This window comes from Lepisosteus platostomus, chromosome 17 (assembly GCF_059453375.1).
Source record: "Lepisosteus platostomus isolate fLepPlt1 chromosome 17, fLepPlt1.hap1, whole genome shotgun sequence".
Classification (NCBI taxonomy): Eukaryota; Metazoa; Chordata; class Actinopteri; order Semionotiformes; family Lepisosteidae; genus Lepisosteus; species Lepisosteus platostomus.
Window position 1 is genome coordinate 11427725 of NC_142627.1, and position 16210 is coordinate 11443934.

Sequence of the window (16210 nt, forward strand, 5' to 3'; positions counted from 1 at the left end):
AATATATTTGAATATGTCCTAAGTAATTTTTTTCAATAAAAGGCATAGCAAGCTTATCAAGTGGTTTTTCAGTTCTGTCCCTAAGTCAGTCTTAACTGGGTAAGATATTGCACAAAAGACTGGTTGCTGTTGCTGTGTTACCTTGAATACCATACCCATTAATTAAAAGTTTCCAATGCTCTTTTTAAAAATGTGTGCACATTCCATTCCACTTGGGTATCCAGACGACAAAAAATGTACAGTCCAGTTTTCATGAGAAGGTCTTACTAAAAGACGCCATCACATGTTTCTTTCTTTTTTCCCTTGCATAGTACGCATTTTACAACATCACAAATTGCTTTATCCTGGAGAAACAAAGCTGTCTTTTAGTTGGGAAGCTAGCTGCTCTCTCTCAGAGTCACAGGGAGAATGAAACAGAGGCTCTGTCTGGGCAGCCAAGTCTGCTGTCCTCCTATTTCCATTCCTCCTGAAGAATGCAGAGAGTCTGGAGGAGCTCAGAATGCACAAAAGGCCAAGAGGCACACACTGTTATCAGGGGGACTGACAGCTAAAAGTGGGCTCATGGTTTTCCTCTGAATTCATTTGGAGCCCAAAGAGTACAGTAGTTCCAATAAGCTGGGATAGCAGTGTAACAGATGAAAAAAGAGATAAGGGTTACACTGTATAATACTCACTTGTTCACGAGTGTGTTCTTAATAGGTTGCAGGAGACTAAGACTCCTTAATATCACATACTGTACAGTACTGTCTAAAGCTCATAAGAAGATACTGCGGCATGTGAGGTTTATTTTGTGTACAGTATGTTACAGCCAATGTAACTGATGTCTAAAAATATTTTTAGGATAACATGTATCATGAGTGTGCATGGCACATGTACTGTAGAACAGCCTGTCAGCTGTAAAAACCAGCCAAGAGGTTCGATTCTCTTGTGGAAAACAGGGCCTAGTCATAAAGGGTAACCACAAATTACAGCAAAAGCTTTTTTTTTGCAGAAATGTGCTAGAAATGTGCAGGTATATCATTCTTGCCATGTTAGTGTTTTTCTTTTTCAGTTTTCAAATCATTATGAAGAAGCATTCCCTTTCAACCCCCCTGCCTCCCCCTTCGTCTTCCCCAAACAAGCACTCTCTGGAGCCAGTGTCTGCTGTGCTGCACAGATGGCAGGCTCCAATAAGATTGCTGCTTTTTATTGATGGAATTTTTTATGTATTTTAAGACTTGGACATAATCGATGGAATGAAATGGATGTCAGGAATTTAACATTCCTTGCCAGAAATATCATTCCTGATTATGTCCCTGAGGAAACTTTGAATTGGCCTGGTTTCCCAAGGCTTTTATTGCTTTCTGTGGGCTTCTCTGTGTTTATTGTCAGCATCTTTTGTTTATATGTGTGTGCCAGGTTGCTCCAGGTTACCAACCAATTCTCATCCTTTCCAATGATTACCTATGGTTTATTATAGGTGTCCCGGCAATTTCCCTAACATGTAACAGTAAACAACAAATTTATTGCTTTTTAATGAACACAGAAGCTGTCTCTGAAAGTGGGGAATCAGATTAAAGGCATTTGCAGTGACTAGCTCCTATTTGCATGTAATGGACCACTTGTTTAGATTCAGACAGGACAAAACCTGTTTTGAGAGGAATTGGGTTTTGGTTGCAGTGTGAAAAATACATGAGGCAATGTGATTACTCATTACCAGTAGAAAGCCAACTTGCAGGGAACCTTTGTCTTAAATCCCACACTCGTGTCAGCTGCAAAGCGATTGGCAAGGGAGAGTACTTCACCATGAAATAGCCAAGCTGTGCATAAACAAATGAGTCAACAGTGAGGAGCTTTCACTCAGCAAAATCATATACTTTTCCAAGAAAACAATGAAATGACAGGGGGCGAACTTCGTGTTGTGAGAAAAGAGAATGTTGACTTTTCCCTTTGAACCGCTACAGCATAACCGTTAAGTAAAACTGATTAAGTAAAAAACAAATCAAGAAAAGAAGAGCAGAAAAGAACAAAATAGAAAGAACATTTTACTGGGTCTGCTAAATCAAAAGATAGCTACAGTAAATAATGCCAACCAGGGGGTGAGTTCCTGAGTTTATATACATATATTGTATACACTGATATTCAAAATCCTGAAAACTATCATGTGTAGCAGTATGTGAATACTAAAGTGATATCCCCCCTTGTAACTTTTGATGCTTTTCAGTGGCCTTTTTACTTTCTGGGATGAGTTCTATGAAATTTAAGGAGCTCAGTGAGTTGACATCCAAATGCATGTCTCACCTTTGAATTGCAAGACATGACGTGACTGTGTAAAACATTATATGTACTCCTGCAGTCTAAAAGGATTCTAGACCACAGGGGAGACATTTTCATTCAAATCAGCTTACATTAAATTGTACCCCTTTATCATAACCTGACTGAAGTGACTTGTTTACGGGTGTCCCACATGATTTGGACCCACAACCTTCCAGCAACTCTCACCACTACTACTCCGCACTCTCGCCTGCAACCTGCACTCACTCACTCCTTGTCTTTTGGCATTATAGTAACACACTTTCCTTGATCACTACTGTTTAGGCATTGACCACTTCCTCCCTTCCTTGCAAGGTCATAATGTACATAAATGTGTAACATCAGAACAAAGTAAAGGCTTTCCTATGCCTTTAATCATCAACCCACATTCCTTTTAAAGTTGCACATAGGACTGGGTTATTCACTATGTTCAGAGGTAAGATGTTATTGCCACTGATATAATGCTGAAATGCAGTATATGGTTTATTTTAATGTGGACTCACAGAGAACAGAAATAAATTCCATGGGTTAATTGTGTTTTTCAAGTAGATTTGTTTGTGTTAATTAGATCTTTTTTTTTCAATTAACTTTCTTGGGCTTTTCTGTTAAAAACACAGCTCACAGCTGGCACTGCTCCTGTTTTTTCTATTTGTCTGGTAAATAAACAGCAAATTAGCTATGCACCTTTGGTTTTCTACTGTATTCTACAAGACAGAGAGAATTCCTCATGGAAACGTTCTGCAGTCTAATTAGATTAAAACTGAAGTGTGAATTTAGATGTATATACACTGTGTTCACTATTAAGTCATTTATTGCCAAATTGAAAAGACATCGCTAGATAAGTAACACACAATTTTCTTTCTTACAAGTTAATATCTATCTTAGTTTATGTGCAATTAAAAATCTTGCTCTTTCTACAGTATATATGAAAACATTAATGTAAGTATTTTGTATTAAGCTATCAACATTTGTTTGTTCTTTTGTTCATGAACTGTTTTGCATATGAAAGCCTCTAATTAGAAGCAGCATCTATTTCAGGTATTCATCAGATTCAAAGCCTATGATACTTTTTTTCTACCCCACTGCTAAGCAACAGGTAATATTGATGAGCTGTGCATGCAAGGCACACAGGCTTGGCACATTTCAAGACCTACACTATGATGATATAGATGGATATCACCCTGCTGTTGGGATTGTGGATTTTTAGATAAAACCGTAGGACAAAACACTTTTATTTTTGGTGCTTCCAATTCTGAAGTCAATTGGTTTGATCCACCGTAAAACTGTTAAGAAAGAAAAAAACACTTGTTTGCTATGTCAAGAAGGCATTCGATCACCTCTGATGAGCCCAGTGGGCTGTGTTGTCAGCGGTGGTCTTGGAGGGATGGTACGTTAGGCAGAATCTTCTGCTGCTTCTGTCCCAGAACAAGGGGGAGCTCCCCTCCCTATCAGACCAAAAGGCAACTTCAATGTTTCAAGTCTCCCATTCTGGAGAACGATACGGGGGTGGTTCAAATGAAGCTGGAGACAGATGCTGCCTCTCAAAGGTCAGTTCGGGATCTCGGTACAGAAAATCCCAGCTTCTCTATTATAGAGGACATGGCACTGGAGGAGAAGAGGTCTGTTGGACGCTCTGTGAGTTCAGTGTCTTCCTCCCAGCGGGCCAGGCAGAAGAAGAAGCTCACTCCCTTATCTTCCCTTCCCCTGCAAAAATGTTCTTCCAAGGGCGGCAAGACTAGCCTGTGCAGTGATGAAGAATCTGAGGTCTTATTCTCGAAAGGTGGGGGAAGTTTTCTCACACCTCCTGTGATCAACCTCATCCCACCAACCCCTTCAGATGTGATCGACGACGACCAGTTCTTTGACATCAACTCTGAAGAGGAGAGTGTCACCAACACTTCTGGCTGCGCGTGCATGGACAGTGCTGGACGCCATGTCACGGGGGACCAGCAGAGCTTAATGGGAGGAACCGATCAGACCCAGGCTTCCCAAGAAGTGGATCCAAAGAGCAAAGGCCCAACTGGGAGCTCCATGTTCATCTTCGAACAGCATGTGGACAGACCCACAGAAGGTCTGGAAATGAAGTTGACCTCTGAGCCTGAAACAGACAAGTCAAGCAAACTAAATCTCCTATGGAGCACCTATCAAGTGGCTCCTCTTCCTGAGTATCCAAGAAAAAGTATGTATAATATCTGTCCGTGTTAAAAGCATGCAGCTCAATGCCTGTGTTATACGGTACAGTAGCTAGAACCCATGGTTGGTTTAAAGCTAACTTTCTGTTTATATACAATTTGATCTTTATGACTATTGCATTTCTTTAATTTACTATCAACAAAAGCAGAAACAAATTCAAGCAACCTATGTTTTATTGTTTGCTTTTATCACCATTTATTCCAGGAAGCTTCAATGCCGGAATAAATTTGCTCCAGTTTACAGAACAGAATCTTGGTAAGTTGTTTTGTAATGTAGTAGGATTGTATAAAGGCATCTACTGTACTGCATTAAAACATTTCCTTCTAACCTTGCCATACATTATCACACATATCCTAAAGTACTTAAATATGTCTTTCAGTACATAGTATTGCAGTATTGCAGTATGAGTAGTGTTTTGCATTTCTTGTGCTTATCTTACAACTAAATATATGCCTTTAATATATCAATTAGCACATGTTGCATCTTCACCAGATGCCAATTTAGCAAAACTTACTGTTTACCCTTGATTACAGTATAATTCTTTGTATTATTAACCATTATTATTAAAAATGACATACTGTAGATGCAATTTCTGTACTCTATAGCGCTAAGGAAAATTCAGTGAACCTCTAAGTTTGTTCATATTCTTTTTTATTCTTTATTATTTTTTAGACCTTTAATGTGATGAGACAAAAGATTAACTGAAGTAACACACAAAGACATCAGATGTATTTAGATTATTTAATTAACAAAATGATTTTACTGTAACTGTCCTGTAACTAGCATCTGGTTAAAGGAATTTTGGCCCATTTTTTCTAGAACTGTTTCAAGTCATGACAGCATAAGAACATTTATAACCGTTCAAGGCCGTTCAGTCTGTCTAGCCTGTTTGGTAGTTGTTCTAAGGATCTCATCCAGATGTTACTTGAAAGATATAAAGATATTGTCTTCAACAATATGGCTTCATAGCTTGTTACACACTTCCTCTGGTTATTCAGTGTCGTTTGAGGGTTTACTTGCATGAAAACTTGGCTTTAGGTCCTGCCATAATATTTCAGTGGGGTTTGGTTCTGCACTTCGACTTGGTCAGCCCAAAATGCCTTCCAACAAAAGATATAATCCTAACCACCAAGTGGGGTGGTGGGGGTATTGTGGTTTTGGGCTACTTTGATGCCTCACAACACGGACAACTTGTCACTGATGGAACTATGACTTTGGTGTTATATCAGCATATTCTGGGGGAGCACGTCAGGCCATCCATTCATCAGCTGAATCTGAGCCGAAAGTGGGTCAAGCAGCAAGACAGTGATCCTAAACACACAAGCAGATCTGCAGCAAAGTGGCTGAAGAATTCTGGCATTTTGGTTTGGCAGATACTCAAATACTCAGCTCTGACACCAGTTTATGTAGAAGCAAATTATCGATAATTTAAAAACTAAAACACTTCCAATTTTCAGGAATTCTGAGTGATGCCAAGCGGTTTCTTTTCTTTTTTTGTGAACTATTTGGCAAAGAAAACCGTCTGTAGTTAAAAAAACTATTTATTAACCAAAATGAAACAAACATCACAGAAAAAACTACTATTTAGTAACTGCTATGTTCAGTTGGATCAGGTTTCAGGCCTCAGTCAATACACAGTCAAATATCTGCACTCCTAATTATAAATATTTGGTTAAAACCATACAGTACATATACTGGAAAGGAGACAAAGAGACAAATCTTTTTATCTGTGAAAAGTGACAGATTTCTCAAAAAATAAAGAATCCTCTGCAGGCAAACTGAAACCAGACTGATGATTAAAAAGGCAACAATTGATTGTATACAAGAATGCACACAAAACATATTAATGTTTGTAAGAAAAATGAAATATTTTCACAAATGTGAAAAATTCAGATCCTTTTCCTAACTTTCAAGTAAGTTATTTGAGCACCAGTAGTCAGAGACTTATTGGCCTATGTCTGTTAATGGACAATTGAAGTGGTGAAGATACAGTACATTACGTGTAATGCAGCGTCCAGCTTCTTAAAGGGGAACTGCAACCGTATTTTCATATTTTGGAGTTAGAAAGAATCAGCATTGATGAGTGCATGAGTGCAAACCACAATACAAGTCAAATGTACACAGTAACTTGTGAAATCTCTGATTTACATCACAACATAGATTAAATTTCAAGTGGTGCACAGCATCACATCTTGAAATTGAATTTGATAAACTGACTTCTTTGAATAAATAGCAGAATTATATAATCAGATTTATTGGTAGCTAGCAACCAAATGAGCTGGATGATCTAAATGGCTCCCTCTCATTTGCAACGTTTCTTCTTATGTTCTTATGAAATAGTGAAATGTTCGTACTACTCCCGTCCTCCTCTCTTCTTCTTGGATGTGTATCTGTTTAAATACTCTTTCTCACTTCTGATACGCTAGAATGCCTTGTGATCATTGTTGTAATTGGCCAGATCGACACACTATCTATATTCTGATTGGTTAGATTGCTACATGCTGGCTCCATCCAAGCTGCTAAAAGTAGAAGATTGTAAAACCTCGTTAACCCTGCCATAGAACATCTGCATGCTGAACACTTCATACCTAGCACATAACAATAATAGAAACACAACATTATGCCTTCTGAATTAGACATCATTTAAAAATAATTTTATTTAGCTTAATTTTTTTATAGTGAATAAAATAAAAGCAGCAGGTGGCTTTCATGGAGTATGCTTTTTTACAGCTTGGTTCTCATCTTTCAGACATAGTGAATCCAGCATCGTGATGATAAAGATGAGCTGGTTTAAGAATCGTGTATTCCAAAATTATAAGAGGACAAAAGTTAATAGTAATTTATGATTCAAACAACTTCTGTGGTTTTTCAGAAGGCTTTAATCTCTCCATTGACTAAGTCTGGGCACAGTCTCCCCAAAGTTATGGTCACTGCTGAGACAAGATTTCGTCGTACAGTATTTTTCATTTATGGAAGAAGAGACCCTAGCACTAAGATGCTTTTTTTTTTCCAATATGGACAGCAGCTTAATTTGTTGTCATTATATTTATTTCAGACTCATTTTCCTGGCTATCAAATTGCTAGTGTAACCTAACAAGACATGAAAGTTGAAGCCGACAAATACCCATGGTTTTCACTGACCAAAAAAAAAGAGGTGTATCACTGCTCTCTCACCTGCAGAACTTCAAGTCTGGTATCAACCACTATTAGCATTTTAATTATAAATACTTGGCAAATTTCAAAGCCCTTTGATCTCACTAGAGCTGTCAGTCAGGACTTTTTCAAAAGCGCAGACTCTGCTTCTATCTCTTGATGTTCACTATTGTTTGGCGAGTGAATTTATGCCCTGCTGTTCACAGAGATAGGCTGGGAGACTGAGAAGCAAAACTGCAGTATCAGGTACCATAGCTTTAGGCTCAAAGGCAGCCAGCCAGTTCTTAAAAGCCCCTTTATTCACCCAAAAACCAAACGTATTTAAGAAAAATGAAGCGAAGAAAAAAAAAACAACTTTTTGGTTTGTTTTTAGTTAGCAGACAGGCACTGCTATTTAGATTAAACTATGAAAACAGGACAGAAATTAAAGTCACCTCCTTGACATGTGGGACATAGAGCTCAGATGTATGTCATGTAATAGCTGGTCTGTATAATCAACCTGTGTGATGGCATTTGACTCCCTTTCTGGTCATTGTGCCTCAAATCCCCCAGTGCCACTGAATGCACCATTCCCAGGAATCAAATTCAGGTCCCAAATGCACTAGCTATGCAGTCTCTATTCATCCTCCACATGAAAAGCTAGCTTTAAAAAGGAGATAGAATCGCACAGTTGGGCTCACTTTTTGTCTTTCATGAGAAGGGGGTATAAAGAAATGGGGCTATTAATAGGAAAATGAAATAACAGCCAAATAAATTATTTCGCAGAATGAAGTCAGCTTTCGTTTTCTTACTTCCCTTCCCAGCCTTTCTCTGTCTGTTCCCTCAAACTAATTTCTAGCTCTTTTGAATTTGTATGTGCACGTTTGACATTGCAATTGTCACATTAAATGAACAGGTTTCTCTTTTCTTTATATGTGAGTCTTCTGATAGGGCATTACAGTATATGAATCATAGCACCCACTGTGAAAATGACATTTTCATTATATAATTAAGGTACCGTTGAGATAATTTGAAATGAGGGCATTAAACATGCTTTTTGTTGTACAGACTGCCATTTAACTTTTCCTTTTCATATGCTGCCATAGAAACAGAATAAATTGTATTGTTCTGTAGACTTGTCTTAGGCATTTCAAATTTTGCTGAAGTTTAATTACCATCTTGGGAATATTATCCATGAAAATCAATCTCACAAAACTGCCTTAAAATGCGGCTACATTCCAAATAATGCACAAAGGTTAATGAATAATATGCTCACTGAGTCTTGGTCCAAAAAAAACGATTGTTGTTTCCACTTATAGTCTAAGAAGTCTCTATATCATCTCTAATCATAATAAGAATAAATACTGTACAGAACACCGATGACTTTAAGTTCATTTAATAATGAAAACAAACACTGGCACAAATATAATTGAGATCTGTCACTGTCTGGCATCCCTGCCAAAAGGAAAACTCAGTCCCCCCATTTTTGGTGGAATTGTAAATAGGTCTTAGCTAGCTTTTCTCTCCATTACACTAGTTTTCCTCACTAATGGAAAATAAAGCTTGCATAGACTACACGGAAACTACCATCATACTCTGTCTCCTCATGTTTGCTATAAACCTCTTAATGCAAAGCAACATTACTGATCGCCAACTCTAGGATTCCTGTGGCCCATGTTTAAGTGCCAAACCCCCGGATCTGTTTGGGAAAATTCCTGACCAAGAGTCTTGCTGTAAAAAATAAAAAGAAAAGTTTAGATGACTACCAAAAACGCTTTTATGATAAACTTATTTTTGTATTAATGTTAATGACTAATAGGCATCAAGAGGGCTCAAACACTTAATTTGAATTATTCTTTCAAGTTTTGAGAAGTGGGAAAAAATTTGGTCCAGTATCAGTAAATACTGTGTTTACCGTTGTTACAGAAATAGTAAGTGTATTAAGCAATAGAAAATAACACAATCCAGTACTAGAACACTAGTTTATTTTTTTTCCTAATTGCAGAAATGTATTTAAACGAACATACTTCTAGAAAGGGGTTCTAACATTTTGCAGACCTTTAAAATGTGATATTTTAACATGAAAACTAATAAAATAGTGCTTGTGACAACAGATTATGCTGTTAAAGATCAAGATGAATTTTTGCTACTGTTAAAGATTAGGCTTCATGTTAAAGGATTTTTTGAAAGTTTAAATAAATAAAAGTATTTAAAAAAAAACAAGATAGTGCTTATGCAGAAGATAAAATATCCAGACAAGACAATCAACAGATATATTTTTAGTTTTGTGTTTTTAATTTGTTAAAAGGATTTTTATTTAGTTTATTATTAATTTCAACTTATACTTTAGGTTCAGTTAATCAACATTTTTGAAGAAGTTTGAGCACAGTTTGCAAATGTGAGCTGTCCCCACAAACACAATCAACAAAACAAGTAACAAAACATCACGTTACAATTTTAACATTTTTACAATGTTTACATTTTAACAATGCCAGTGTTGTGTGCTGAACAGTCTCACTATGCACGTACATTAACAGTCCAATGACATTACTCCATGTCATTTCGGGGTCTCAAGTTATTGGGAGAAGCCTACAGAAGTCAGAACACTGTGGCCCAGTTTTTAAAGGACCATAGCTTCAAGACTTCACACCATGTCCTCCTTTCTTTTGTGTCATTATGTCACGACTTAGCTTTAAGCTTGAGGTGCTCCCTTGCACATTATGTTTAGAAACATGCATGGAGAGCAAATCCAGTTATGGAACACACACAGGTGTTTCACGTACTGTATATCAATAATACTCTGTATAAACATCTGAAAAGGCCTCTGCAGTTGAAGCATTGTGTTTCTTTTCTGTACCTTGTCTTTTTACTTTTCAATGTAGAATTAACCTTTACTTGTTCCTACATACATAAATGATGAACTTTACGCTCTTATCATTACAAAACCTGTTATAAGATAACCTAATGAAAACAGCCTTTTGAGAGCAAAGGGGCTTGATGCCAGTTCAGTTTCGGTGGAACGACTATCGTCTGCAGCAGCACAGCCTTGGGAGAGGAAAGAAAACCTGACCCTGTCGCCTAAGTAGATGCACTGGACTGTTCAGGAAATTCACTGGCACATCACAATTACTGTTCTGTATTACAGCCTTCAGCCCGTGATGTAGACATTTCTAAAAACTAGGAGTGGGGGAATGAAATAGAGAAATTTGCATTAGAATTAGGAGAAAGGGTTGCAGGCTCAGGTGATCCTTAGTAAGTTCCCAAATGCACTGAGTGTAAAACAAGACCATTGTAAAACTCAAATACTGTTATGAATCAAACTCAAATGCTAGATGTAATGAAGCAACCAGGCATTAGCCAGAAAAAACAATGCCCGTGTTGTGTGCTGAACAGCCTCACTATGCTGAAAAGTGTCTACGGTACCTCCTAATTAAAGGCTGTCTTCTCTTAACAACCATGGCTCCCTGAATAGGAATGCAGTCACCACCAATAGGGAAGTTCTGTGTGACCTTTGCTGACTGACCTATGCTGAGCTAGTATGCCAAATCCATCCAAATGGATCCTACCATGTCACCCTGGTCTGTTCTTCTTTGTCTGAAAAGAACGGGGCTGAAGTGGCTTAATCCACGCCAGTTTTTGGCTGTAACCAGAGACTAGCTGAGAGCAACCCAGAACCTCCAGAGTGATCACATTTCTTTTCATGGAGGGCTGTGAAGACAACCTAGTGTTTCCATCCAGAGATAGACCTGTCCATCACACCAATCTCTCCAGTGGGGATAGGTGTACCCGAACCCTTGCATACAGTGGCTGGCAGCAAAGTCAACAGAGGTCCTGCAGCTGGAGGGGTCTAAAGAACCTTATAACACCTGAGTGATGGGCTAGAAGATTCCACTATCCATTATAGAATATGGCGAATATGGAGGTGAAGTTCACCATCATCCAGGGAGCTCTATTACAGTGCCCAAAAAGCAGGCCTGTAAGAATGCTCATTATATCACTTCCTTTTTCTAAAAATATACTGTACATGCATTGACAGAGTGATGTATTTCTTCCATTACTCACATCCTCACATTGAGCTATGCTTTAAAGCTGTTAAACAGATAAAAGATGACAAATTAAAATGGATGAATAAATGCTGCCTCAACACTTCCAATGAAATAATTCTTTCAGATTGTACAGTAAGTGACCAAAATAATGAATGATTAAAAAAATGCTACAATTTCATTGTTAAAATTTCATTGTGATTAATGTGTTGATTACATGAATAATGTGAATTTGGAAGTCCATTTAGATGCGCTGGATAACTCAAGTGAAGTTTGAACGTCCTCAAAGAATTAGTCCTAATCAAATTAAGTTTAAAATGGTAAAAGCAGGACACAAAATATATGTGAATTGTTTTTTTTTTGTATGTGAATGAAATACTGAGTGTCATGAAAAGGAGTTTTAGTACTGATCAGCTAAAGCTTTGGCTTTATTTTTGCTATTTAGAATAGCACTTAACAAACCCCCACAGTTTCATTGGAGGACATCACATGCACATGCAGTGAAAGAGTCTGCTTTCTCTAAAGAGTATACAAAATTCCACAGCTGACAAGTTAAACCAATTATACTTCTTATCTGTGTAATGTAAATTCCTCATGATGTCAAACAGTGCTTTTTAGAAATCAGCTTCAAAATGCAAACCATGTGTTTGGTATATGATACCCAATACAGTTTTACAAACAAGTCAAAAGGTCTTTTATTTTTTATGCTTGTTTCACAGAAAACTGTTGAAAAAATAGCTGGCTTGGAGGAAAGCTTAAAAAGACTTATTTAAGTATCATGTCTCAAAATTGTATTTAATTGTTTTTCTAGCAAGTTCTAGAAATAAAGATGCAGTACATTTGTTCATCCTGTTCGTCTCGTTCATCCCTGACACGTTATACACCAAAAATCAGTATGGTAACAATTTTGTGTTATAAAAGTAATATAAAACACAATTATATATATATATTACACAAAGACTGTGTTTCGTCTTTCATTCTACAGTAATTCTCCAACTTAAAGGCTTAAATTGTACATTATTTAATGATTAAAAAGGTTTTTGTACAATGTTTTTATTCGTAAAAATGAGAATTCTAAGATAAACTAATATTTATCTAAGTATATCTTATATATACTGATATGCTAGCTATTGGAGTTATTCAAATTGCTAAATATAAAAAAGTTCAATGAGAGATGCCCAGCCTATGACAGTATTATTTGTGTTTGTTTTTGGCTTTAAAAATTATATTGCTTTTAACATGTTGTGAATCCCCTTTGTTTTGTTTGCTGTATGAATATTTGATTCCGTTCTCCATGGGAAAAATGCTTTGTCAAATGTTGTGCCACTACCAAAAGGCTAATGTGCAAGTCAGTGATCCTCATGTGTCACCTACAATATCTGCAGTGTAAGGGTAGTCATGGCTTAGTGACCGAGCGACAGAATATGAGAAAAGGCAGTGTAATTGATGGCTTTGGTCCCAAGAGAGAACAGTGCGTTATGTGGGTTATGGTGTAGGCCGCAAAAAGGTATTGACATTAATATAATGCAATTGTGTGAATATTTTGCCTGGCTAAGCTTGCTTTCTTCCTCGTGGTCTTTTTCTCTGAATAAACTGAGCCAAATAAGTTGTTTTTTAAATGATGTTTTTTGTGTTTTCAATCATTTCAATTACTTTACCTTTTGTGTTACATTTGAAATCTGAAAACCCAAGCTTCCCGATTCTGACATTCAGCTCCTGCTCCATTTAATTGTTCCTATAAGAATAAAAATATACAAGCCTGAAGTTTATCTCAGAAGGGTCTGAGGGATTTAAGCAGACAGTATCATAATTCAGTAGGAGTCTGCAGGGCACCCAGCCTGCAGCACTAAATACTCCAGAGCAAAGGGAAAACATTTCCCATTAGAGTCCCTTTGGTACATGTATAGGAAATGATCTGTTCATATTATTATGCATTTTTCCTACAGATGACTTGAACAGCAAAGACCCAAAGACCCACGAGTTACTGAAGGCCGAGCTGAGACTGCTTCCCCTCAGCACTAAGACGGACCCTTTGCTTTGCCTACGAGTAAGACAAGCATTTTCCTTGGTTGAGTAAGGGCTCCAGCCACACAACTTTGTGCTTTACTGTCTGTCTGTGCTCAACTTTTTTTCCAATTTGAATTTTTTTAAATAGAAACCTCTGTTTACCAAAAACTTTATTTTTACATTTTCTAATCAAAATTTGGCCTAGTGATATGTTAGAAATCATTCTAAGAGACAGCAATAAAGATCAGCATAAATATTTGGAAAGAGTCTGGTTTGGATTAAAGTCAGTGTTAAAAAAGGCAAGAAGGGTATAAGGACATGTATTACTTTTTCCTAATGCATATATACAGTACATATAAAATATCAGTTTATAAAGCCATTACTGATGCTGTAATACTGTAGTGCTGTTGAAAACTGTTCAAAACCCTAACCCATCATTGCATACTATGGTTTTCTTTAGAAACCAGCAGCTAGAACGTGCAGTTTGGGAGATGTTGTGTCAAGAAGTCAGACTTTTGAGATGCTTAGAAAAGGTAGAGAGTCCAGGCCAGAAGAGGAAGGATCGCCACGACAACGACGGGTAACTGTGGGTAAGAACTATGAAAAGTAACTTCGGTATCTTGCCTCTTGGTGTTCTCATTTAAGCAGCAGATATGTATCAGAACAAATATCATTGGCATTCTGAATTTTCAGGGGCCTCTCCTTGCTTCTTGGAGAGATACTGCAATAATATGGCACTGTCTCCTCCTGGAATCTTGTGGAGATACAGAGCAGTTGGTAGGATTGTAGGCTAGTGCTTATAAACGACATGAGCTCAGATCTGACTTGTGTCCAGATCATTTAAAGGCTTTCTTAGAGAAAATCAACAATCCCATTTTTGGTGAACAGTCTTGGGACGCTGTTACTGGCTGGCTCATTTCAGGAAGGGAGCCCCTGGGCGGAGGGGTGGAGCGAAGGCATTTTATTGTTGTTAAAAGGTGATGGGTCAAGGCTAGGGGCTTGTTAGGAAGGTGCTGTGGGAAATTTACCTTTTTTCCCATTTCTGTGTATTCTGTTACAGAAAAAAAAACTCTGCAGCTGTAATTGTTGTGTTATTGTCCAGTAACTGTTATGCTAGCTGTCCTAATTGCATCTGAGTGGCACTAGTTCACAGAAGAACAAGCTGGGCTGTTCTTTGGGTGTAGCACATATTACTTCCCTTATTGTAATGCTTGGCTCCTTTAAGCTGAGTTGTAGCCAGATGCTCCTGTGCTAGCAATGCTGTTGCCAGGATCTCCCATATAGGCCAAATCTGTTTTTAATTTCCGACACCCCATTTATTAATGACCTTTGTGTCTGCCCCTGCCTCTCCTGCGCTCCAGCAGTTAACAAGGCTCTGTAAGAGACTTGGTGGGTCCTCACAGCTGCATCCTGCCTGGCTGTGGCTGGCACAGGGATCCGGAGTCCAGACAAAAGTGTCATGTTCCCTTTCTCCTGTTACCCCTCCCCAGCATCACCTAGCGGAGATCTGACAGTGAGCCAATTCTGATCACAGTGAGCGTTAGTATTGTTTCATGTCTTGCCTTTTTAACCTGCACTTTTAAGCAGGCACGACAGACTAAGCAGTTTTCCTTTATTTGTGTGTTTATCTTGTATGTTTTTTTTTCCTAGGATACAGTTTTTACAGGTGCTAGCAACTGTTATTTGTGTATACACTAGGGTGGTGTGGAGTGGTATAAATCATGCTGCCTTCCAGCTACAGAGTGCCGGGTTTGATTCCACCCTTTGACATTTATCTGTGTGTATTGCCTGGTGTCCTGGCTTCATCCCACCTCCAAAGCAGATGCTGGTGAAGTTTTATTGGCTGTTCTCAGCCAGGCTGTGCCTGTAAGGCCCAGTGCAGTTGTAACATGTATTTGCAATTGCTCATACTGTATCTGTGACTTTGTATTTCTTTTACTGTTATTGATCTATCCAGATCAGATGGGCTCTTAACCTTCTCCCTAGTGCACTGGAACACTATGGAGCAATAACATATCATTTCAACACTGAGTTTCAAGATCAGTCTTTTCGGTATGGTAAAATGACAAATAAACAAAACATTGTACACAGTTAAACTATCATTTCAAATAATGCAAGAAATTTCACAAATCCAGAACACTGTTTTGTTTTTTATAGCATCGTACATTCCTCAGGCAAAAGATCAGGATGGGATTTATTCTGGACAGGTAAGATTAACTAGTAAAACCACTCAAAAAGATTCCCTGTTAAGTACACTTGAACTTCAGAGACCATTGACACATCATAAACATTCGGACCAATTTGAATAGATTTGACATAATATTTTCTAGCATATGTAATAAACCATTAATGACTCAGTAACATCTGCAAGAATGTTAACAAGAGAAAATAATTTGTTTTTTTTCTCCAAACTGGATATAAAATATAAGTTGCTGTGTACATAATAATGTAGTTATTCGATAGCTAAGTGTAAATAAGTAATTGTAATATGTTACTAAGACAGTATATTGTCCAAATAAATACTACTTTGTACTGGAGAGTGA

General features: G+C 37.7%; 1 protein-coding gene across 4 annotated transcripts in view; it reads left to right on the plus strand.

Annotated features, from left to right (window-relative positions):
* The first annotated feature begins 711 nt into the window (after window positions 1-711).
* Window positions 712-16210, plus strand: part of LOC148646140 (uncharacterized) — a 47399-nt gene continuing 31900 nt past the window's right edge. For 3 of the 4 annotated variants that reach the window (XR_015927881.1, XR_015927882.1, XM_088609675.1), the window contains exons 1-5: window positions 712-4471; window positions 4690-4740; window positions 13607-13707; window positions 14128-14257; window positions 15825-15874. Coding sequence is in view for 1 of the 4 variants with exons in the window: in XM_088609675.1 (XP_088465801.1) it covers window positions 3607-4471; window positions 4690-4740; window positions 13607-13707; window positions 14128-14257; window positions 15825-15874 (1197 nt within the window). In the remaining 3 variants the exon portion in view is untranslated. Of the gene's footprint in view, window positions 4472-4496; window positions 4741-13606; window positions 13708-14127; window positions 14258-15824; window positions 15875-16210 lie in introns of those variants that run through there. The other variant, XR_015927883.1, reaches the window with a different exon arrangement.